The 23,472-nt window shown below is 35.0% G+C and overlaps 1 protein-coding gene across 1 annotated transcript; it reads right to left on the minus strand.

The window, feature by feature from the left end:
* Positions 1-2,813: 2,813 nt before the first annotated feature.
* On the minus strand, positions 2,814-23,472 carry pde11al (phosphodiesterase 11a, like). The gene is made up of 20 exons (XM_058746927.1): positions 22,699-23,472; positions 20,397-20,555; positions 18,474-18,563; positions 18,116-18,256; positions 15,444-15,508; positions 15,183-15,303; positions 14,353-14,428; positions 14,202-14,269; positions 13,961-14,053; positions 13,737-13,787; positions 12,375-12,521; positions 12,057-12,164; positions 10,393-10,502; positions 8,946-9,036; positions 6,871-6,971; positions 6,483-6,560; positions 6,337-6,400; positions 6,119-6,193; positions 5,951-6,034; positions 2,814-5,869 (listed from the first exon to the last, which is right to left on the minus strand). Exons 1-20 carry the CDS (start codon positions 23,470-23,472, stop codon positions 5,600-5,602), a joined length of 2,766 nt encoding a protein of 921 aa, XP_058602910.1. The 3' UTR covers positions 2,814-5,599.

Here is a 23,472-nt window from a genome sequence, read left to right on the forward strand (position 1 = left end):
AGGCATGCAGACAGAACGGGATGGAGAACGGCGAGGAGAGATAGGCACGCTTTTCCCACCCGTAACTGATTTGTGGACTGAAGCATCTTCATAAAAGTTCAGTAGTTTTGGCCAATAACACAAAGGCTATTGAGCTGTAGGGGCTGGTGTGAGAGGCAGGGAATTGGGTTGAACGGAAGTCCTTAAGGGAAGAGCACATGAGCAACATACTTATATAAGCTACAGCAGAAGGATCTAACTGTATTGTTTTAGTATAAATAATCATTGAACTCGAACCTGACATAGGCAGTTTGGGTCAAATTAATATAGAGTTCTCTATCAAAAAGGTTAAGAGCACACAGAGTTGGATGCACTCTACTGTCAGCGCTCAAGCTGAAGCCATAGCATCCTGCGGAAAAGGCCAGCTGAACTTTCCTGGGAATTCTAGAGTGTGCTTTTTGACTTTCATATGTGCGGTTATAAATCTCAGCTTGTACCGTGAAACATAGAGCTTGTTTTTATTTGATGCACATAAAAATGACTTTTAGAGGCCCATGCGCTCTGAGAGGAATTGCTTTAATGTTACATTTTGAATCACTTATGGCAAAATGTTGAACTAAAAACAGTTGGGATTTGGGAATAAAAATATAAACCTTTAGATCCAAAGTTATGTCATCGGTTTTCACCTTTCACCTTAAATGTTAGGTTTAAGCCCTTTGACTTTTAATACAACAAAGGATAACATAAAATGAAACCAATCTGGATGCATCCTTAAATACAGTCTTTTCCACATTTTAAGCCATCTTAATTGTAAAAAGAGCAAAACGTTAAACCACTGCATTTTTCTCAAATTATATTTTGATCTATACATTTTGTAACTGCTGTGAATACTTGTTTCCAAATCCAGATTTATGACATTATTATTTTAAGAATACTAAAGGCGTGAGCAGACTGCATGTGCTTCTCATCAAGATTTATTTGTGAATATACCAACCTTCCTATTAACTGTTGCACTGCAGCAACAAAATGAATAATTAATAATAAAGTGATTCTTTATTATGTGTTTAGCAAAGCCCAAAGCTATTATGACAGAAATCTAGACATAGAAATGAACAGTTTCTATGCTAAATTAACTTGTCATTGTCAAGTTTCTATGCATACATTAATGTTAATAGCCTATTTTATACTGCCTCTAGTTTAGAGTGTTTCATTTCTTCAAATTGATCCAGTATCAAAATAAATTGGAGCTTTTCTAAATTTCTGGCGAATGTAATTGTTATTCCACTACTGTTATTATTATGTAAATAGCCATATAACATTATAATTTTCATCTGTGAAGAAGCCCCATGCAATTACTCAACAAGATTCTCATTAGTGTATTACTGCAAAACAGTTTTGCTTTTTTAAGAGTGCATTGCTATACTGTTAGTTGTTAGATGCTATATTCAGGTGGCCACCTAATCTATCTTAATTATTCCCTGGATTATGATATTCTGTTTTCTATGTTAGCAGAAGTTGTAAGAATGTAAATTAACTGTGATGAATGAAACAAGACGCCTTTTATGTGTAAACTGTTGGAATTTCATTTCGTGGAATAAACCCCTTTAAAACGTTTTAAGTTTTAAATGATAAATATTACATCTACATATAAATACGGCAATACAGCAAATATTTAAGAATATTACAACAAAACAGTAGCATATTCAAAAATAAAATATTAAAATACATAAATTAATGAAACATAATGTCAGCATTATATAACTGAGCCACAATTACAAACCATTAAAATAAAAAAAGTATAATAAAGAAGAGTACAGTAAAACAATTTTATGAATGGTATGCAGAGCAAACCAAGCTTTTGGATATTCCAGTTACGGTTTTTCTTTTGGCTATATGGAAATATGTCTCAATAATATCTGAAAATTGTCCTATATACACACACACACACATATATATATATATATATATATATATATATATATATATATATATATATATGTGTGTGTGTGTGTGTCCAATAAACAGTCCAAAATCATACCTGTAAATCTGCGTATAAATCTGTAAAAAGTCTGTAAATCTGGCACATGTCCATATTGCTGCAAACGATGTCTGTATATGCTATTAAGGTGTGTAATTAAATGTTGAATAGCATATTTCTGCTGTTGAATTTTGTAAAATGTATATAATCTTGAGCCTTGGGAATATGGGAATATGGGAATTGTTCGCTGGTAAATGAGAGAACTGGTTGTGAGTATGTTGGTAAGGCACAGTTTATACAGAGATTGCGAGCTGAAACACAGAACCGAAGTTATTCTGCCTCGTTCCTGTTCTCTCTTGGTTGTAAAGCCTCAGGAAGGCAGCTGAGTCCCTGTTGAATAATAGATTACAGAGAGCAGAGCTGGATGCAGCCGGCCACACTGCCTTTGTATCAGTCGGCTTGTCCGGCACAAAGCCTCTCTCTCTCTCTCTCTCTCTCTGCAGCTACAACTTCAAACACTCGCTTTCATCAGTCCTCACACTTTCACCCAGGCCAAATATTTATGCATATGCTGTTTTACATAAGCTATGCTTACTGTTTATGTGCTTGACTTGTTACAAATTGCAGCATATCTATTATGCACAACTCATATGCATGGAAGGTTAGGCTAGGAAATGAGTTATGAACTAATATCAGTAATTTGCACATGGTATGTTTCTGAATGATAATGTGAGCACAGTATTTGTCATGCGGAACATTTATATAAGAAGTCTAATTATTTAAGGGGTGTTTCAAAACCATCTGCATGCAGCCAATCATGGATCGCCACACTCGCTTGCATCACAGTGTTCTTTATTTACAAAACAGCCTGAGGAATATGACTAGCAATCAGTCTGGCAAGAAAAGACCCTGTGTGTGTACCCCTTACAAACTGCACAGTATATCATGTGGCATTTGATAGATATATGATCCACTGAAATACAGGATGAGAATCTCTCTAAAAAAGAGACAGACTGAGGCACCAAGTATGATATATATGGAAGCCTGTTTTGTTACCATGGAATAAAAAAAGAAAAAAAAGAAACTGCGACTTTATATTGCTCAATTCTGACTTTTTCCTGCAATTCTGAGAAAAATAAAAGTCGCAGTTAATTTTATTTTGTATTCTGTGGTGCAAGCAAAAAGCAGAATTATGAGATATAAATTCAGAATGGCAAAATACTGTATAAATGCAGAATTCTGACTCTTTTTCAGTCGAGGTTTACATTTCATAATGCTTGCCATTTTTATTTTTGTCACAAGAGTAAAAAAAAAGAAAAGAAAAGTGAATTGCTACTTTTTTCCTCACAATTGCAAGTTGATATCTCACAATTCTGACCATTTTTGCTCAGAATATATTTGAGTTTATATCTTGCCATTTTGATTTTTGTGATTTGTTGATATATATAAGCGCAGAATTGTAAGGAAAAAGTCCAAACTGTGAAAGAAAAAGTCGCAATTACCTTTTACATTTATTTATAAAATATTATTTAAAAAAAATATTATTTTATAAAATAATATTAAGGTTACACTTTATTTTAAGGTGTCCTTGTTACAGTGTAATTATAGTAATATTAATTAACTACATGTATTCACTATATGATTAGGGTTTGGCTTAGGGTTACTTGCATGTAATTATGCATAATTAATTTTTATTATAATAGTAAGTACATGTAACGTGAAAAATGACCTTAAAATAAAGTGTTACTTTTTTTTTTTTTTTTTTTTATGTGGTCGGAAACAAGCTTCCATAGATATATGAGCATTTTATGTCAGCTAATAAAATATAAAGCTATTTGTGGCCTTCTTTTTTAGTGTATGAATATAAATGGTTTTCTTTTCTTTTTTAAAATGTAAATTCATAATAAATGCAAAAATAATTACATTTCATTTGAATAAGGCAGACAGACTGAACTGAAAGAGCATAATCTGACTGTGTGCACATAAGAAAAAAACATTAGTAGCATGACTGCAACACAAACTGAGAGTTTAACTCCCATTTAAAGCAGAAAGCTGCTGTTGTCAAAGCTCTGCAGCATGCATTTCATAGCATTTGTAATGCTTTCAAAAACACAAAGTTCACATACTAAATTGTAACGTAACAAACTAAAACTCACATGCCAACAACAGGTTTCAATTTTGCATGCAACAAATTCAGGTTTTTAGTATTGTGAGAATTGACTTTGGTTCATCTTAGGAATCAGCGATCAAGGACGAATCCCTAATAGCTGGTTTAAAACAGATGACTTCACATTCATTCTGGATAATCTTCTGTTTGCCACTTGAACAGCTGATATGCAATCTTGTGCGATAAATCTACATTTACTGTATTTTTCACAGTGAATGTTGTAGTAATGTAGCCTATTCTGTTTTGACAGGTACATGAGACTACAGATGCATACACAAACATTCAACAATGCGCATGTATAATGCTCAATATAAAATTATAGCACAATCAGCAGTTATAACAGTGTCCCAGTGCTTCCATGCAAGTCTAAAGAAACAACAGCAAAAGATCACAGTGATATTCATTTTTATACATTCATCAAATCATGCTCAGTTTCCGCATCTGAAGCATACGAATCCTATCAGCAACTCTGTTTTATCTTTATGTAATGCCAGGCTTTGTGAAAGCAAACTTGTAACTTGCAATATAGCAGCACAGACTCACTGAACAACATCTGAGCATTTGAAACATTTTACTGCTATTTCTCACATTCAATTTTTGTGCACCTGAACTTCCTGCACGTATTCACAGTTTTGTCACATATTCCATTATATATATTTTTTTCGGAGATAAAATCTCAAAAATATGGGTTCTTAATAAATATTTTATATTTAAAACCAGTCATTTTATAATGTTTTTAAATTGTGCTGTAAATGCTTGAAGTAATTTCAATAGAAATACTGTCAATCTCAAAGCAGCCCACATAAAAAAGTTTAGTTAGCAACACATTTTTTCATATACAAACATAAGAAAGCTGTCAGTCGTCATTACTCGGTTCAGGGTTTCTCAAATGTGGGTTTTAGAAACCCCGGGGGTTCATGAGTTGATTTAGCTAATAATTAATTAAATCAAATCTAAAATTTCAATAAATAAATAAATGGTGCTGCATACATCATCAAAATTAAATAGAAATCATGATTTATCTTAGTGTGATTATCCAAGGCTGCAATTTAATTAAGACTTTTGAAATTAAAAAGTTAGTGTAAAATTATCAATCATTTATGACTTCATTTTTATAATTTGTGTTAACACTAATAATAATAAAATAATAATAGTAATAATAAAGACCCTGAAAGAGTCTCATCAGCAGCAATATAATATGTTTTCAAATGAGATATCACTCTTAAAATAATTCAGTATATTTTTTGGACAATTTGTGCAGCCCTGTATATAAATAATTTTAAAATAAAACATTTATTGAAAAAAAGTTTGTTAAATAAAGTCATTTGACCATTAACCAACATCAGATAATTGTGAATATGTAAATCTGTGGTTAGAATATTAATATATTAACTCAACGTATAAGAGGTTCGGGAAAAAGTAGTTTGAGAACCCCTGACTCAGTGGGCCGTCCTTTAATCGCCACATCACGCCTCTTATTTGTAATTGGCTACCGTGGCTTGATTTGGCTCCACATGGTGGGTGGAGTCTTCGCTCTGATTGGTCACCTCACTCTGACTTGATTCTGACTCGTGGGTGGAGTCTGAACTCTGAGTTGATTCTGTCTCTCCTGCCTCCAGACTGGAGATGCACTCGGAGGCTCTCCGTGTTTGCTGATAGGACCGACAAAGCTCCTCCCACTTCTTTCGGTTGGCATCAATTCCATCTACCATCGGCTGAAGCTTCCTATTCAACTTCACAAGAGCCTATAAAATACATTATCATCACTGTATAAAAGTTAATTAGCTGGAGTTAATTGATTTGCTTTATCTACTGAACTGTTTTACCTCATATAATGGCTTGCAAATTCCATCAATCCATTCTAACTGAAGCACAGGAAGCTCATCTTTACGATTGCGATCAAAAATGGCCTGGATAGGAGAGAGCAAAATTGATTGACAAACCAGCAAATTTAATTTTAAAACAGAGATATCTGTTGGTAAGAGAACACATACAGCCGGTGTCAACTTCAGCTCTGATCTTTCCCTGTCACCTTGTTCAAAGAATTCACTGGTCACCAATTCAGCCACCTGGAATTAGATTTATGACATTATATTTTAATGTCCACTACGATATGACCCCAACATACTCTGCAGTGGTTTCAGAGAATATAAAGTACAATCATTTATACTGGACAACAAGACAAAAATAGAACAATGTGAGTCTGTCTAACCTGTTTTGAGATCTCCCATGGTCGAGTCACGGCACCCAAGTCGCACGCAGTCATCAGCATAGATCTGGTATGTTTTAATATTTATAGTATTTTAACAGCAGATCCTGGCATTTCTGTTATCAATTTTAAAAGTTGTAGACACTCACCTGAACATGTCTCTATGTTCTTCATTACTCCAACTGAACTGTCCCGACAAAACACACTCAAAGAACTTGGTTCTTCTTCTTTTATGAATTATGACGATAATAAAGAAAAAAAGATCCATTAATTAGTTTTACTTAATTGCAAATTTCACCATTTAAGGTTCTGCGTTCAAGTTCATTTTATTTAATGTTCCTTAAGGCATCTTCACCAGGCTTTCAGGATCTGAACAAAAGCCACAAAAGGGGCTTAATATCGCCTCTTCTGCCTCTATTCAAAGGGCGCCTCTTTGTGGCCTAAACGTGAATTGCATGCATCTGGTTGAATATTTAGAGCAGTTTGAAGCTGTGGGTCGCTACCCCGTATTATGACTATATTGAAACTATTACTTACTTGAAGTACAAGGTGAGATCTGTGGACAGAATGGCCTGTTTCAGTAGCTGCATCATGTTGCTGTACTCTTTGGAGGACAGATTAGCAAAAATGTTGTGACCCTGTAAAAAAAAGGAGAAAAAGATGACAAATGTTATATCCAATAGTAAGGGAAGAGTGGGGCAAGATGTCTAAATTGGCAAACTGGGTCACTCGCTTAATCTAATGCAAATGCATGACAATGCGAGGAGGACAATGTGTAACATTTCATATTTCCCTGGAACCTTGATGGTTGTATATTGACTGAATTTGTTCAGTTTCTTAAAAAAATAATAATGTAGTTCATTACATCAAATTATTTTGAAGCCTTTTGATTATTTAGGAGAGAAACTGTTTGCTATTTGGTTTGTGCTGTACAATCATTGCTTTTATGTCATTGATTATGGGGAAGAAGTCATATTTCTGTGGCCCTGTGCTTTTATTTAATTTTAGTTGATAGCAGGCATTTTTAAACATAATTAGATCTATTAATTTGAGCTTTATCGGACAGCTTAACCCTGACAGAAGCCTTCATACTGTATAATATTAATAATAAAATATTTTAAATGTTTTTTTTTTCTTTTCAAGCATCATATTTGATTCATCAGACTTTCTTCAGAGGCCCAAACCGAGCAAAAATATGCAATTTGGTCATATATGGCCAAAAAGTACAAAAATTAAATTCTGATAGCGTGTTATGTATATCAGTGAGATCTTTATATCAGTATTGCAGACTACTTGCATTAAATGTGTATAAATATAGTCTCCATAGCTATACAAATATCAATAATATGTAAAGATTATATTAAAATGCTTAGTTTTATGATCAAAGCTCTGTACTTTTTATTGTGGAGGATGTACAAATAAATGTTCCTCAAAAGCCTGATTTGTCATATTTTATTATCAATTTTAACTTGATTTTTCTGCAAATGATGTGTGGATAATCAAGTAAACCTACAGTATGTAGTCCAGTAAGTATCATCTTGAAATATTACTAGCAATATAAAATGTATTCTTATGTTTACTACCGATTACTATGTTTACTGCCGATTTGGTCAAAATTTCACAGCAAAATGCATGATTTCCACAACCATTGGATTTTTTTTACAATTTCAAGGCCTTTTACTTACTAAAAATTTATAAACTGTCAATCAGATGACAAAAGGCACATAAAAGGTCATGTTTATAATTTAGAGGCCTTAGAAATTAGTGTATCAAATACAGTATGATACAGTAGGCGCTGTAGGGTTAAGTAAAATGTGGCACAGCTTACCCTACTCTCCTAAAGTCTACAGTAAGTGAAGTTTGGGGAAAGCAATCTCTCATTCCAAGTTCTAGTACTCCTACAAAGCCCTGTCTTTTCTGCTGAAATAAAGCCAATCATGAAACCAGCAATCCCTTCACACCCCTGAGTATCATTCATAAAGAGTGTGTCTCCAAAGTTCTCAATGCATGTTCAGTCTCTGGGATAGAAAGCAATTTCTTTCTCTCCTTGCTTCAGTGCAGCTGACCCAAGAGGGGAATCTCCTTAGCACAGTTAATTGGTGTTGGTTAAAAAAGCTCAATGGACGTCTACAGGAAATCGATACAGAGCTTGGTCATGATTAAACAGCTCAGAGCTAAATCAGCCACTTAATCAAACGCTGACATCTATTTGCATTCATTCCATCCACTGAGACATGCAAATGTGGACGAGGGTAAAATGGGTCATTTCTGCAAATCCATTACAAGAGAAGTGTGAGAGAGACTGCTTATTAGTTCATTGCTTGACAATATTCATTGTGTTCTGCAGATCATTGTTTTCACACACAGTGGAGTCCAAAAGTGTGAATAACAATTTCAGTGAAAAGTCAAACTGAAAAACTAGCATTCATTTTATAATTGCTTATTATTTGTTTTATTTGCTTTACTGAATATTTGTTTCATTTGTTTCAACTAAGTAGTGGATATACCATGGACTGTATAATGAATAAATCTACAATTCATTGCAAATAAAGAGTACATAAGAGTACAGAGTTCTGCTCAGTACTGAGACCTGACCTGACAGACATGCTCACCTCACTCTGCAGGATCATGACGGCGTGGTTGAAATGATGATGCTCAAGTGTGGCAGATGTTCCATACAGCAGCGCTAGTGCTGACCCAGACCTTTGGGAGCACAACAGAGATCAGATCCAGAACAATAAGCACATTATGTTGCTGTACAAACACACAGGTCACGCTAAATAGACTGCACTACAAAAAAAGAAAAAGAAAAATCACTTCATTTGTATTGTCTTGTTTTCCAGTAAAAATGCCTTAAAGCAAGATATATTTACTTAAGGGGCAAAATTATGTTAAATATTATTTTTTAAGAATTACGTTTAGAAAATATATCTTGAATTAAGTTTTTTCATAATCCATTGGTAAATTGGGTAAAAAATGAATTCAAGATAAATTCAATTCAATTCAATTCAAGTTTATTTGTATAGCGCTTTTTACGATACAAATAATCGCAAAGCAAAACATTTTTATTTTCTACATTATATTTAGGAGTAGGTTATTAGTGGTGACTATGGCAGAAATGTACAGTAAGAATCATGCAGTTAGTTACAAATGGCACATAATCAAACAGACGGTGAACACTATTAACTGCAATGTTTATATGTTGTGATTAAACTTTGCGATTGCGATTAAATGTTACGATTAAGCAAAATTTGGTAGTTTTATATGTCATTACAGGGTTAGCATCATCTGAAGTCATCTGATAAATTTCTGTGGAAACAAGCTGCAAATTTTCTTTCTCAGATATACTTCTGTTTAAAGGTTTGGGGTCAATATGTGTGTTTTTTTTTAAACTAAATTAATGCTTTTATTCATCAAAGATGCATTAAATTGATCAAAAGTGCTCGGTAAAGACTTTAAAATTACTGCGATTTCCCAACCCGATCTCATGGCAATTCGTACATATTTTACGAGGTGGCTAATTCGTATGAATTCGTACGACCCTACTCATACAAATTCGTACGATTTTTGCAGAATCGTACGTATTTTACAAGTTCCCCAATTTGTATGAATTCGAACAAATGACCTACACCTAACACCACCCCTAAACCTACCTGTCACTGGGGTCGACAAATCGTACAAAATCGTATGAGTGAGTTCGTACGAATTCATATGAATTAGAAACCTGGTAAAATACATACGAATTGGTCATGAGATAGCACTGGATTTCCACAAAATATTAAGCAGCACAACTGTTTTTTAACATTGATAAGCATCAAATCAGCATATTCAGATGATTTCTGAAGGGTGATACTGAAGACAGTTAGTCATATTAGATAGATGCAGTTGACGTTAGTCATATTAGACAGATGCCAACATTGACATATGCCTCTTCCATGAACAACTTTACTTTTACATGACAATTTTAGTGCTATGTTGGTACTGTTGGGTCATTATTTGATGTGCGATGTAAAATCTGGAGCCACTGACGTAATTTACATTGACAGACTTTTGACTCACTTTGCCTGAAAGGCGTTGTTTGTACCACGATGATCCAGGTCATGGCAGAAACACCCAACCATAAGCGCAAGAGTCTCTGTGTCTGTCAGCACCTCCTGGAACCCAGCAGTCTGGACCACAACAGAGAAACCTACTACTGCAAATCCTCCAATACAATGATTCAATTATGGCTTGAAAGATCACTATTGATTTAAACTATGTGCATTTACAGCTTCTACATGAGAATATTATTTGAGGGATAGTTCACACAAAAATGAAAGACATTTACTGACACTCATGTTGCTCCAAACTCTTATGACTGTCTTTTTCAGAGGTGTTTTCTCTGCCATTGGATTGGGACAGGGGATGTGAAGCAAGCAAAAAGCACCTTAAAACCATCATAGAAGTAATCTATAAGACTTGTGCGCAATATAAAATTCCAAAAATAACGAACAGAATTAAAGCCTTTATTCACTGAATATATAGCGTTCCCTTGTGAAAATAAAGTACACTTTAGCATACTTTTAAAAGGAGTACTTATTATTGAAATAATATACTTCAAAAGTGAACTAAATGTAACATTTCTGGACACTTGCATGTTAATTGCAATTAAATGAAAATGTATTACTGTTTTAATTTATTTATTTATCAAAATGCAATCATCTGAAATGAGTTTTTTGTAGGCACTTAATTAGGACTTAAGTACATCTTAATATGCAATTTCATAATGATTTTTATGGTCTTCTGTTTTGTAATATGGCTATAGTATGCTGCTGAATGTACTGACCATGATTTGTGATAAACAAATATGCTTTATTGTCATTTCTATTGAAATTTGCATGTCATGCAATTAAATATATTTAAATTAGTGCTGTCAAACGATTAATCACGATTAATCGCATCCAAAATAAAAGTTTTTGTTTACATAATATGTGTGTGGTGTATATTTATTACGTATATATAAATACACACACATGCATGTATATATTTAAGAAAAATATGTTACGTTTATATATTAAATATATTTATATATGAAATAATTTATATGAATATAAATATATACACGTAAATACATGTAAATATTTTCAAAATATATGCTGTATGTGTGTGTCTTTATATATACATAATAAATATACACAATACACACACATATATTATGTAAACAACTTTTATTTTGGATCCGATTAATCGCGATTAATCGTTTGACAGCACTAATTTAAATATATTAGTAATTATTACACATTTGTCATGATTAAGTTGCAATTTAGTACATTTAAAATACATCAACTTTAAATGTAATATTGAATGACACACCACAGTTAAAATGATAATGAAGTACTTTTCAATTACATCAAAATAAGTGTACTTCTTTTGAAGCATGTCAAAAGATTTTTAAGAGATGATGATGATTTAAAAATACTTTTAGGATTTGAAGTAAATAACAAACTCACATTCAGTATCCTCTAATTAAGAACACTCCTTTTTCACAAGGGTTGAAAGTCTTATCTGACCATTCACTTTCATTGTACAGAAACGAGCAGCTTAAACATTCTACTATTTTTGTGTTCCAAAGAAGAAGGTTTCGACTAAATCACTAAGGGGGTGAATAAATGATGACTTTTCATTTACGAGTGAACTATCAAACCACATATTTCAGGCCACTTCGATCATCATCTGTGACTTACGGTGATCATAACAAACATGCACTGCGAGACGTTGAAGGCATGCCTCCAGTTGTGATAGGCTACGGTGCGGTAGTTCTTCCTCACGGTAAGCAGCCAGCGGCACAGCACCTGAGCAGGGAAAGAAAGGCACGCTGTAGTATTCACACCACAGCTCCAGACCCTCCCCGTGTTCCCAAAACCAGCCTGCAGCACAGTCTCTCCCCAATCCATAACCCAGCACTCCCTGCTTCACACAGCATACATATGTAAGCAGCATTTCACTCTTCCAGTCAGTATAGGGTTGACATTTGGCCCCCGCTCTGATGGTGATTGCCTCACCTCATAATCAATTTTGAATTTCTGCACGACACCGAGCTCCAAAAACATCCGCAGGGAGGCAGTGATCATGGCGTCGTTGTCCAGAGAAAAGTCATTAAAGTGGAACTCATCGATCCCGAGCTCACTGCTTAGGGGAATCTTAGCAGCCTGAGAGAGGAGAGGGGACAATCTCAGAAACTCCAGTAGCAAGTCAATTAAACACCAGAGCAGAGCCTGATCCACTGAGGGCTCAAACAGAAAGAGTATATTACACTCTGCCATTTCAATTATTAATAGTTCAACTCTCTCAAGTCTGGGACCCACCACCTATAAATTTCTAGGAAACGTTGGGGGCTGAGATGTTTTTTACACTTCTATCTCTCTAATGTATGAGTTTAATTTGAAGTTTTCATCACGTCTCTCAGGAGAAAAGGTTTCTATATGCTACTGATCTGGGAATCTTATACCAGCCTTTTATGGATGCATTGTATCACATTTTGTTGTATCACGCTGTAAAGATAATAATGAATCCTTTATTCAATTATAGATTATAAAATAGGTCATTAACGAGAGGTTTACATTTTGCTATAGGTCTAGTTTATTTAAACAGCTTCATTTCTATGCAACAGGACATATAATGCACGAAATAGCATATGACAAAAATCATTTTTAAATTACCATATATCTTTAAAAAAAATTAAGGAATCAATAAAATCATAATTTTTTGTTGTAATTTACTTGAAATACAGTATACTATTCAAGTGTCGTATGCTCACCAAAGTTGCATTTATTTGAAAATAATACAGTAACATAAAATGATACAGTAAAAATAGTAATATTGTGAAATATTATTACAATTAAAAAAGTGATCTATTTTAATATCTTAAAATCTAATTTATTTCTGTGATGGCAAAGCTGATTTTTTTAGCATCAATACTCCAGTCTTTACTGTCACACGATCCTTCAGAAATCATTGTAATATACTGATTTTGTGCTCAAGAACCATTTCTGATTATTATCAATGCTGAAAACAGTTGTGCTGCTTAATATTTTTATGGAATCTGTGATACATTTTTTAAAGATTCTTTGATTTACAGAAAGTTCAAAAGAACAGCATTTATTTGAAACAGAATTTTTTTTTGTAACATTTTAAAAAACGTGTTTACTGTCACTTTTCATAATTTTGCATCATTTCTGAATAATACTAAAACAAAAACTGTACTGACACATCATTTTTGAAAGGTATAGTAAATAGACCAGTGGTCAATAATGTTTCAACATCTAAAACTTCACATTTAAATAATGAATTTAAAACATTAGTATATTTTCAGTGCTAAGGAATCTAGTTTGTGTGTGGACTTAAATTCCATATTTTAATCTTACCTTCAGTCGATCAACCTCTGCCTTGGAGCATGTAGCATGATAAGACAGCATCTGGAAAAGACAGAAACAAAAATACACTATGCACACTATGTAACCATACCACGCATGCACATTAAATTCTCTCTACTGGTCTGACAGATTTATACGCAGGCAAAAAATGTAGCTGTTATGTTAATGAGCAGTTTAAAACATAAAAAGAAATACCAATAAGAGATATTACTCACATCTAGAGCCACAGACTGCTTGGCCCAAGTCTTTTTAACCTGGTTATACATCATTGTGTTGTTAATGCCCAGACCACAGAAAATAACAAATGCCTGTGAAGAACAACGGAAATGAAAATTACTCATGCATATGATTTATGACAGCATCAGTAATGTAAGTAAGTATGTAAGGCTCTAATTCACTTATAAAATATTGACTGGCCATTTTATTCCAACACCAAATATTCGAATAAAGTCACACCTCAAATAACCTTTGATCCGCATCATTAAATGTCTTCCTGTCCAAGCGATTCAGAATCTGGGCAACACCTAATGAAAGTAAGACATTATTTTAGTTGTTGTTTTTGTGGGTTTGTATATAAGCAGTTAAGCACTTGTGTGGGGAAACTCACCAATAATCTGATGTGTCCGATTCCAGATGGGGACGCATAAAACTGATCTGATATGAAAACCAGAAGCCTGGTCCGCCTGAGTAGGAAACACAATGCTTGCATGATACGTGTGTGTGTGTGTGTGTGTGTGTGTGTGTGTGTGTTTGAGTACACTTGGGTTCATATACATGCTTAAAGGTGCTTACACTCTTGTGAAAAAAGAAGTGCACTTAATTGTATTGAACATGTACTTTTAGCGTACTTTAATTTTTTTTCTATTTTTTATTTAAAGAAGTACATTTATTTTGATGCACTGACTAATATACTTATGCAAATGTAAACTACTTGATATATTTAAATAGATGACATTTAAAAAGTTTCAATTAACATACATTTACGCTTTACTTTACCATAAATGCTTGCCAGTACATTTGGCAGTACACTAATCAATTAGACAATTAAAGTTATTTAAAGTAATTATGAAATTACATATAAATATGTACTTTAGTCCTACTGAAGTGGGTAAAAAAAGCACTCTTAAGTTCAACTAATTGTATTTAATATTAATTGTATACTATAATACATGTTCATTTAACTGTAATGCAAAACATTACAGTCAGTCTACAGTTAAGTATATCATTTTAAAGCATATTTTTCCATAATAAGTACTTTTTAAAGTATTCTTAAGTGTACTTCTTTTTCACAAGTGCATACTAGATGACTGCTGCTAGTATGCTAGTTTAGGCTCAACTGGCGCCATGAGAGAGACGTGGGCTTGGAATCATACTTTGGTTTGGGCCAAGTGATCAAAATGAACATGAAAGTGGTCTGTGAGGGTGTGTTCTGCTCACCTCAGCATCAAAGCGGGGATCCTGACAGACATCACTGATGTTAACAGGCAGCCCGGTTGATGCTACCAACTCAGCAATGCTGTTATTGATCAGCCAGTCCGAGCAAGACACCTTCTCCATGCTGACTTTGTCAAATGCACACACATACACACAAACACACATACTGAGCATGGTATACATTAGCTGTCATCCCGCTTACGTTACATAAGCTAAAATACACAGTTTAGCAGTTTGTCATATTAATAGTCCTGTTATTCTCACCTGATGTCATGATCAACGCTGCACAGTGGAGACATGAGCTCAAACGTCTGGGAGAACTTTACTACCTATGAACACAGTGAGAGAACAGCTAGGTTTTGATATTTTCTGAAGAAAATATTTAGTGTTTGCTGTAAAACACTTGCTGTAAAGCAATGCAAGGGTCATTTCAAGGTGTTCACGGTGCCCTCTACTGGATGAACGGTATACATAATCAGTGACAACTATGCATACAATACAAGTCACCTGCAAAGAAAAAGCACAGACTGTTTTTATAAAGTCTAGCTATATAGAGCACTACAGTGAAGATGTATTTTGTAGGCCAACCCAGAAGTTAACATCACTCAGATTCCCTTGACAAAAAGTCCAATAGGATTTTTCCATTGGCTTTTGAGTTTTTATTTATTTATTTATTTTATTATGCAAGTAAAGAATGTGACAATGTTTACATGTACCAAATACAGAACCCCATGGACCAAACATATAACATATAAGAAAAAAAAAAAATAAGTGAAGAAGGTGACAATATTTACATGTGCCAAATTATAGAATCACTTGGACAAACAAACATATATACTGATAGCCAACATTACAAGTCCGTTCTGATTAGCTCCTGTATTTGCATTAATATGTCTGTGAGCATGCACGTGTGTGTGTGCGTGTGTGTGCACGTTTTTGTGACAAATGAGGACATAAATTTGTATAATAACAAGGGTATGACATAGGTATTACAAGGAGAAGGTGACTTTTCAGGACATTACCCCATGTCCCCACTTTTCAAAACGCTTATAAATCACACAGAATGGAGGGTATTGAAAATCTGAAATAGCACAAAGTTTCCTGTAAGGGGTAGGGTTAGGATTGGTGTAGGGCAGGGTTCCTCGAATCTTTCCCTGGAGGGCCAATCTGCTGCAGAGTTTAGCTCCAACCCTGATCAAACTCACCTACCTGTGATTTTCTAATGATCTTGAAAACTCTGATTAGTATGCTCAGGTGTGTTTGATTAGGGTTACAGTTAAACTCTGCAGGAGTGGGCCAGATTTGAGGATGCCTGGTGTAGGGCAATAGCACATACAGTTTGTACAGTATAAAAACCATTACGCCTATGGGATGTCCCCACTTTTCACAAAATTCAAACGTGTGTGTGTGTGTGTGTGTGTGTGTGTGTGTGTGTGTGTGCGTGCGTGTGTGTGTTTGTGTGTGTGTGGGGGAGGAAGCATACAACTGAAATAGTATCTTAATAGATTGATAACAGATATAAGTAGTGTAAAAAAACTAAACAGAACAAAAAAACAACAACATTTAAAAAATATATATATATAATAATAATAATAGTAATAATAATGATTTCATCAAAACTGGGAAAGGGTGGAGGACAATGAAGAGGGCAAGTAAAAATAATAATATTAATAATATTAGTATTCAATTATAAATTATTAAATGTTTAATTTTTTGTTTTTTTTTGGAGAAGGGGGTTGCCTCCGATCCCACTGTGGCTACAACATATCAGAACTTAACTCCCCAGCTTTTGAGGAATAAGCTATATGACCAACAAAAGTTTAAAATTCTTACATGTTTAGTACATCATGATAATCTTCAAAAATGAAGACAACTCTTATTAATTTTGAAGCCTAAATAAAATCACCAGAAGTAAAAAGCTAAACGTAGGCTACAAACAAATTACAGTCACATGGCTTTAAAATCACAATCACTAAGCTTAACAACTCTTTCAGTCTTTATATCTAAAAAAATAAAAAAATAAATACGTTTGCGTTAGAATAGTTTGCAGGAGTGTGATTATAAAATACAATGAGGCTGTAAAAGTGGACTAGTGAGTAGATGGGTCTTCTTGTTCAGCGTAATGACGTTTAATGTCCTCAACAACCTCTTTATTCCCATTTAGATACTTGTTAGAAACCACCTTTTTAAAAAGCTTTAAAAAAATCACAAAGTGGTATAACTGATGTATTTTATGTCATACATTAAATCATCAAAATATCTTAAAGGGATAGTTTGCCCAAAAATGAAGATTCTGTCATTAATTACTCACCCTCATGTCGTTCCAAACCCGTAAGACCTTCACTCATCTTCGGAACACAAATTAAGATATTTCTGATGAAATCCAACCTGACCCTGCATAGACAGCAACGCAACTACCACGATCAAGGCCCAGAAAGGTAGTAAGGATATTGTTAAAATAGTCCATGCAACATCAGTGGTTCAACCGTAATGTTATGAAGCTACGAGAACACTTTTTTGTGCGCAAAGAAAACAAAAATAAAGACTTTATTCAACAATTTCTTCTTGGGTCAGTCTTCTGACGCGTGTTCACAAGAGTACCACGTGTGCATTTCTCTGCTTGTAAACAGGTTTGGAACGACATGAGGGAGAGTAATTAATGACAGAATTTTTGGGTGAACTATCGCTTTAAACCTTTGCTAACCAAACCAAAAATTAATTAAAAAAACCTACTGACTGCAAAACAATGGAACCGGAAATGCTAAAATGCTAACCTATTACTGCATTTAAATAAAGCCAATGAGAGGATGCCCAGCTGAATTAGTTAAGAATGGTGGAAGGTGGAAAGGATGGAGAAAGATAAGAAAACACAAAAAATAAGGATGGAGCAAAATCATGCCAGAAAAGAGAAAAGGGGGACTAAAAAGCGATCTCACAGGAGAGTGGATGTCTTCTAGCAGTAGCACCGAGCAGCGCTCACACTGCAGCAATGTCAGCGCACGCTGCATGATCTTTCTCACAATCTTCTCCAGGTCCGTCTGCTCCTCAAAAAGATCATTCACCACCTCCAGCAGAGCCTTGAGGAACAACAGCAACAGCTCGAAATGTATTCAGATAACACAGGCCTTCAAGCAGATTATTAAATATTTTAAACCTTGAGACCTGAGGATTGTAAACAAGCTTACAAAATCAAGCAACACACTGTCTGAGACGGCTAGAAGTCTAGAGGCAGATTTTGAATCAGTCTGAAAAACTGAATTTTATTCAGCAACATTTCTGCAGGTCTTGACTCACCCTGCTCCTCTCATACTCCTTGCGGGATTCAGAGAAGAGTTTGGCGTTGGAGATCGATATTCCACAGAATGGTAGATACATTTGAAGCACCTGTAGAGAGAAGTGTGAGGCTTTCAAAGCTTTAGTCTGATTGATGCATGACGGTGAGATATTGAGTGGACAAAAAAACAATAGCAGAAGAACTGGAGGCATCACATCAGTTCATCAGTTTATTTCTAGGGCATTTATAACAGCACAGCATGTGTATCTGCTTTCAGTGCTGCTTGGCATAAATAATTCTAAAGAGAAATTCTGTGCTATTAATTACTATCTATAGAGAGCTGTTTTGAAGCAGCGATGAAAGTGAAGGGCTGAGATGTGCGTGTACAGACTGACTTGTGCCCAGAGACCGCAGTACTGGATCTGCTGTTCTGAAATGTAAGAGTTGATTCTGAGGTATGGCATTCACATGTGCTGATTTAGCCAATGACAAAGATGACCTCTGTTCTGAGAACAATTTTGAGCAGGCGAATTCCAAATGGTGGTTTTGCACCCTTGACAGGCATGGGACATCATTTTTAGGGGCATTCCAAAAGACAGTGAACAACTGAATCCCTTCATGAAGGACCCTTTCACGAAGGGTATACACGATGTTCACTTCAAGGAATTTTATCATTTATGGTCATGTGACCCAGGGTGCCGAATCCTTGCGATTCATTTTAAAGCTAGATCATTTAAGAATTCAAGTTAACATGTAAACAGAATAATTCTAGTTGTTTTATCTTGTTGCAATACATTACACATATTTTCGTCATGCATTTCATATGAAGTTTAAATATGTTTAAGAAATGTGTTTAATACGTGACTACCTGCAGAGTCTTTTATATTTTTATAAATTAAAGAGGGAACACACAACATATATAAAACATTTTTTAAAAAGTCATTATAAAATGTATATTCATTTGCATCGATTATATTAACAGCAATAATACAAAATTTCTGGTGTACACTGCGATGACCTGCAATTGTTACCTTAAAAGGCTATTTCTACCTGATTTCACCCATAAAATGTAGTTTTGTTAGTATAAATTACTGCATTTAGGTTGATTCATCAATATTAAGTAATATTCCAGACTTAAAACCAGTTAATTTAGATATTTCCGTTTTTAGGTTACCATTTTTTTCAGGATAAGAACAGTTAAAGGGGTGATGGATGCCGCATTACATTGAAAAAATAGTAACATAAAAAATGTGCTTCATGTGGAAATATCTAAATTAACTGATTACTGAATCAACCTAAACAATGTAGGTTACACCAACAAAACTAAATTTAAGGGTAAAATCATGTAGATATAGCTCTTTAACGTAACAATTGCTGGTTACCTCTTTTTACAGTACCATTCCAGGTGAAGATAATGTGTAAATGATATTGTTTTTCAATGCTCGCCTCAACAAGTGCACTTCAAACAGCTTCATGCTCCCTCTAAAGTCGCCACTTTAAGGGTTCTGCCCTTTTAAGTGAGTAGGGCATAGGGATTTTCTCTTCCAGTTGGAATTTTTCCAATATCAGTTCCAGATTTGATATATGCAGTAACTCAATAAATGTGCAAAATGACCACAGGGCTTCAGCTGATTATGCTCCTGTTTCTAAGGTTATGAATAAAGAATAAATCTTCAAATATGAATAACTCATTTTCTAAATCTAGAACTACTTGTACTCCAGCATAGAAGGATATTTGCCAAGGTGCTAATTCATCGATCTCTTTTGATTTAGCACAGCAATTACATTCACACTCTAGAGTTTCATTACCAGTTAAAGTTTGGGCAATATAGTAATAGGCATCTGGAGAATGTAACAGGCTATAAATCCACTAGATGGAGCAGATGCTTTGGAATATAATATCAGCATGAAGCCAAGAGAAAAGGAGAACAAAGCTTATGTACCTTCTCATTGTCTTCGGTGAATGGAGTTCCGCTGGGGTTCTTGTTGATGGCCTGCACTACACCGATGACTTCACCGTCACTGTTGGAGATGGCCATGCACAGAATGGACTGAGTCTTATAGCCCGTCAGTTTGTCAATTTCATCACTGAACCGATGGTCCTACACAGTACATAGGAGGCACAACATTGTGGCTGGATGCAAAACTAAACATGCATTCATTATGACAAGTTATTGCACTGAAAAAAATTATTCGATGAATTTAAGTGTTGCAATCAATTTATTTTAGCTACACTTAAATAAACAAATTTAGTTGACTAACTTTTAACAAAATGTAATTAAATGTAGCTAAAATAAATTGATTGCAGCCACTTATCCTAAAAAAATTAGTAAATTAAATTAATCGTTTTTTCAGTGTGTGTTGCTATAGAAAATAATTGTTAGAGATAATAATTAGATAATGTAATACAGTAGATAATAACTGTAAAAGAAAATCTGTTGATAATTGGGTTGTTTTGATTTATTTTTGATTTGTGTTATTAAAAAAGACTACTTTTGAAAAGCTGAGCATTTTTCTTTTTTTTTTGCGCATCAATCCCAAATCCACTTATGTACTTTACCTCATTCAAAACTAACTCAAGATGATTTGAAAAAAAAAGCATGGTAACTCTTTGTTTTACAGTGTCCTTGTTACATGTTACCTGTACTTACAGTAATAACAGTAAATTTTGCATGACATGTCACTAACCCCAAACCAAATCTAATTTCAAACCTATATTAAGTACATGTTGTTATTTAATATTACTCAGTACGTAATTACACTGTATCAAGGACACCTTAAAAAGTGTAACCAAAAAAATGATAATTCTTCCAACTTCACAATGGGGAATGGGAAAAACTACATGTAAATTTATTTGTAATTGTTGTATTTCAGATTAATCTTGTAGCATATTACATCACTTTTTGGGGGTTTGGGGACAAACTGCATTCATTGCCACCAAAAGCATACAATTCCAACTGAGTGATAGGAGAGTGGCAAATTCATTGCACTGCATCAATGGATCTATTCTGACCACAGTGTACTAGGGAAGGCTTGCCTGTGGCCATGATATAATGATGTGTACACACGACTGGTAGTGTGTATTTGAAGATGGGGAAACAGCCAACACTGTAATCGAGATATCTTCACATGGGGAATGTTAAGTTCTTGAACCTTTTGACATAATCAAAATAATCAGACAGCGACTCAAAGCCTTGGCTGCAGAAACTGTAGAAATCACAAAACTTTAAAGGCACATCTATTCTATCCTCCAAACTAAAGTTGATTATTTTTGCCATAGCTGTTGGGTAAACAAGAGAGCAAGCTAAGCTACTGAATATAATGAAGGTAGATTTTACTTGAAATACTTGGGGCAAGCTGTCATCTGTATTTTAAATGTTATGTGTTGGCCAAAACAGTGATTTTAGATTTATGTGTCAACTCTTAAAATATTTTACTCTTTAAATGTAGCTAAAAGTCTATAATAGGCTGTTTAATGGCAGGTTCCATTGTGACAACTTACCCCAAGATACTATGACAACATGATCCCCTATACTGGCAGGTCAACGATGATTGAACTGTTTCTTCTCTCGTGTGTAATAACGGGGAAAATGTTAAATAGTTGTTATTGTTTGTTTTTTGTTTCGTTTTTGTTTATTGTAGCCAAGACCTACTGTAGTTATTTTATTATTTGCTAAAATAAACCTATACCTGAGAAATGGTCACTGGAGTAAAACTTGTGACAACTAGCCCCGGGCTCCCCAATAACTTTGTTTTTATGTACACTGCATATAAGTCCCTGGCGCAAGCTGTCAATTTGTATCTTGCTCGACGTAAATTATAACTAGAGTTAGCCAAACGAAAAATAAAATACACGGGTTTGGTGATTTGTGATGTAAATTCATAATAGTCGTACAAAATGACAGTTTTAATTCAGCTTTTTTTTTTTCTTTCTTTCTTTTTTTTTTTTTTTTTGCATAGCCTACCGATCAAAACTGACCGCACAACTGTTGTTATGGTTACCTCTGGCGAGGTTATTTAGTGTCTATTTGGCAACAGGTAAAAAATACGCACCACTAACTTGTAATCTAACTTGTATAATTCCATAAAGTTCAAAATCCCTTGTGGAAAGGACATGCTTTAAAAAAAAAAAAAATTCTTAACATTTTGCTTCGACGTCCTTTGGGTTAAACCATCAAACCTCTTATAATAATTCGCAAGCAATGACTGCGTAATTGTCAGTATTATTATTAGTTGCAGTTCTACCTCGTATGCGTTCGGGATGTTGACGGTTTCTCCGTGTTCTGCTACATAACCTATGATGCCTTTTCCCCACGGAACCTGCACCTCGTTTGAGTCCAGAGTGCTTGAGGAGGGTCGCACCGTCGTACCCGAGTGCACATCAAAAAACTTGGACACCAGTGTCCTCTTATGAGACGGTCCCTCTACTAGGAAAAGCGAACACCTGTCTGCGTTTACCATGATGCACACATTGATAAGAATCTTGTAGCTGAGGTTCGTCATGTCAAGTTCGTTAGAAATGTCCTTAACCAGCTCGAGGAAGAACTCCCTCTCGTTGGACTCTTTGAGTCTGTATTTGTAGTCAATGGCGCTGGAGGCATACTGAGGCACGTTCACCCGGGACTCGAGCAGCGCGCTCAAGATGTGCGCCGTAGTCGGCGGTAACGAACTGGCTTTCCGCAGCAGCGCGCGCCGTCGCATACTCGACTGGGACTCGTGAGCCGTGAGACTGATGTGCTCGTCGTAGGTCCGGTGCGCCGTCATCGCTTTGGAGCGGGCGAAGTTCCTGCGGAGCTCCATGTGGGACGATCTGCGCTTCAGTCCGTCGGGGTTCGTGGGCCAGAAGGGATCCCTCGCGACCCCGCGTTTCTCCTCCGCCGGAGAGGTTTTGGACGGCGGATGCTCTTTGAGCCACCTGCTAAGGGTGTCACATTTTCCCTTCCTGACGAGATATTCCTCAAAAAGCTCCGGATGGCAATCCAAAAATGCCTCCACGTCGGAAAAATCAAAAGTTGTCAT

This window comes from Onychostoma macrolepis, chromosome 16 (assembly GCF_012432095.1).
Source record: "Onychostoma macrolepis isolate SWU-2019 chromosome 16, ASM1243209v1, whole genome shotgun sequence".
Taxonomy (NCBI): domain Eukaryota; kingdom Metazoa; phylum Chordata; class Actinopteri; order Cypriniformes; family Cyprinidae; genus Onychostoma; species Onychostoma macrolepis.

Bases quoted from the DNA above. Each gene is read 5' to 3' on its own strand.
- pde11al (XM_058746927.1), bottom strand. From the start codon at position 23,472: ATGACAACTTTTGATTTTTCCGACGTGGAGGCATTTTTGGATTGCCAT. The intron at 12,165-12,374 runs GTGAGGCAATCA...TTCCCTGCTCAG, and splicing joins AATTCAAAATTGATTATGAG to GTGCTGTGCCGCTGGCTGCT. The intron at 6,194-6,336 runs GTTAGACAGACT...ATCTAATTCCAG, and splicing joins CATGGGAGATCTCAAAACAG to GTGGCTGAATTGGTGACCAG.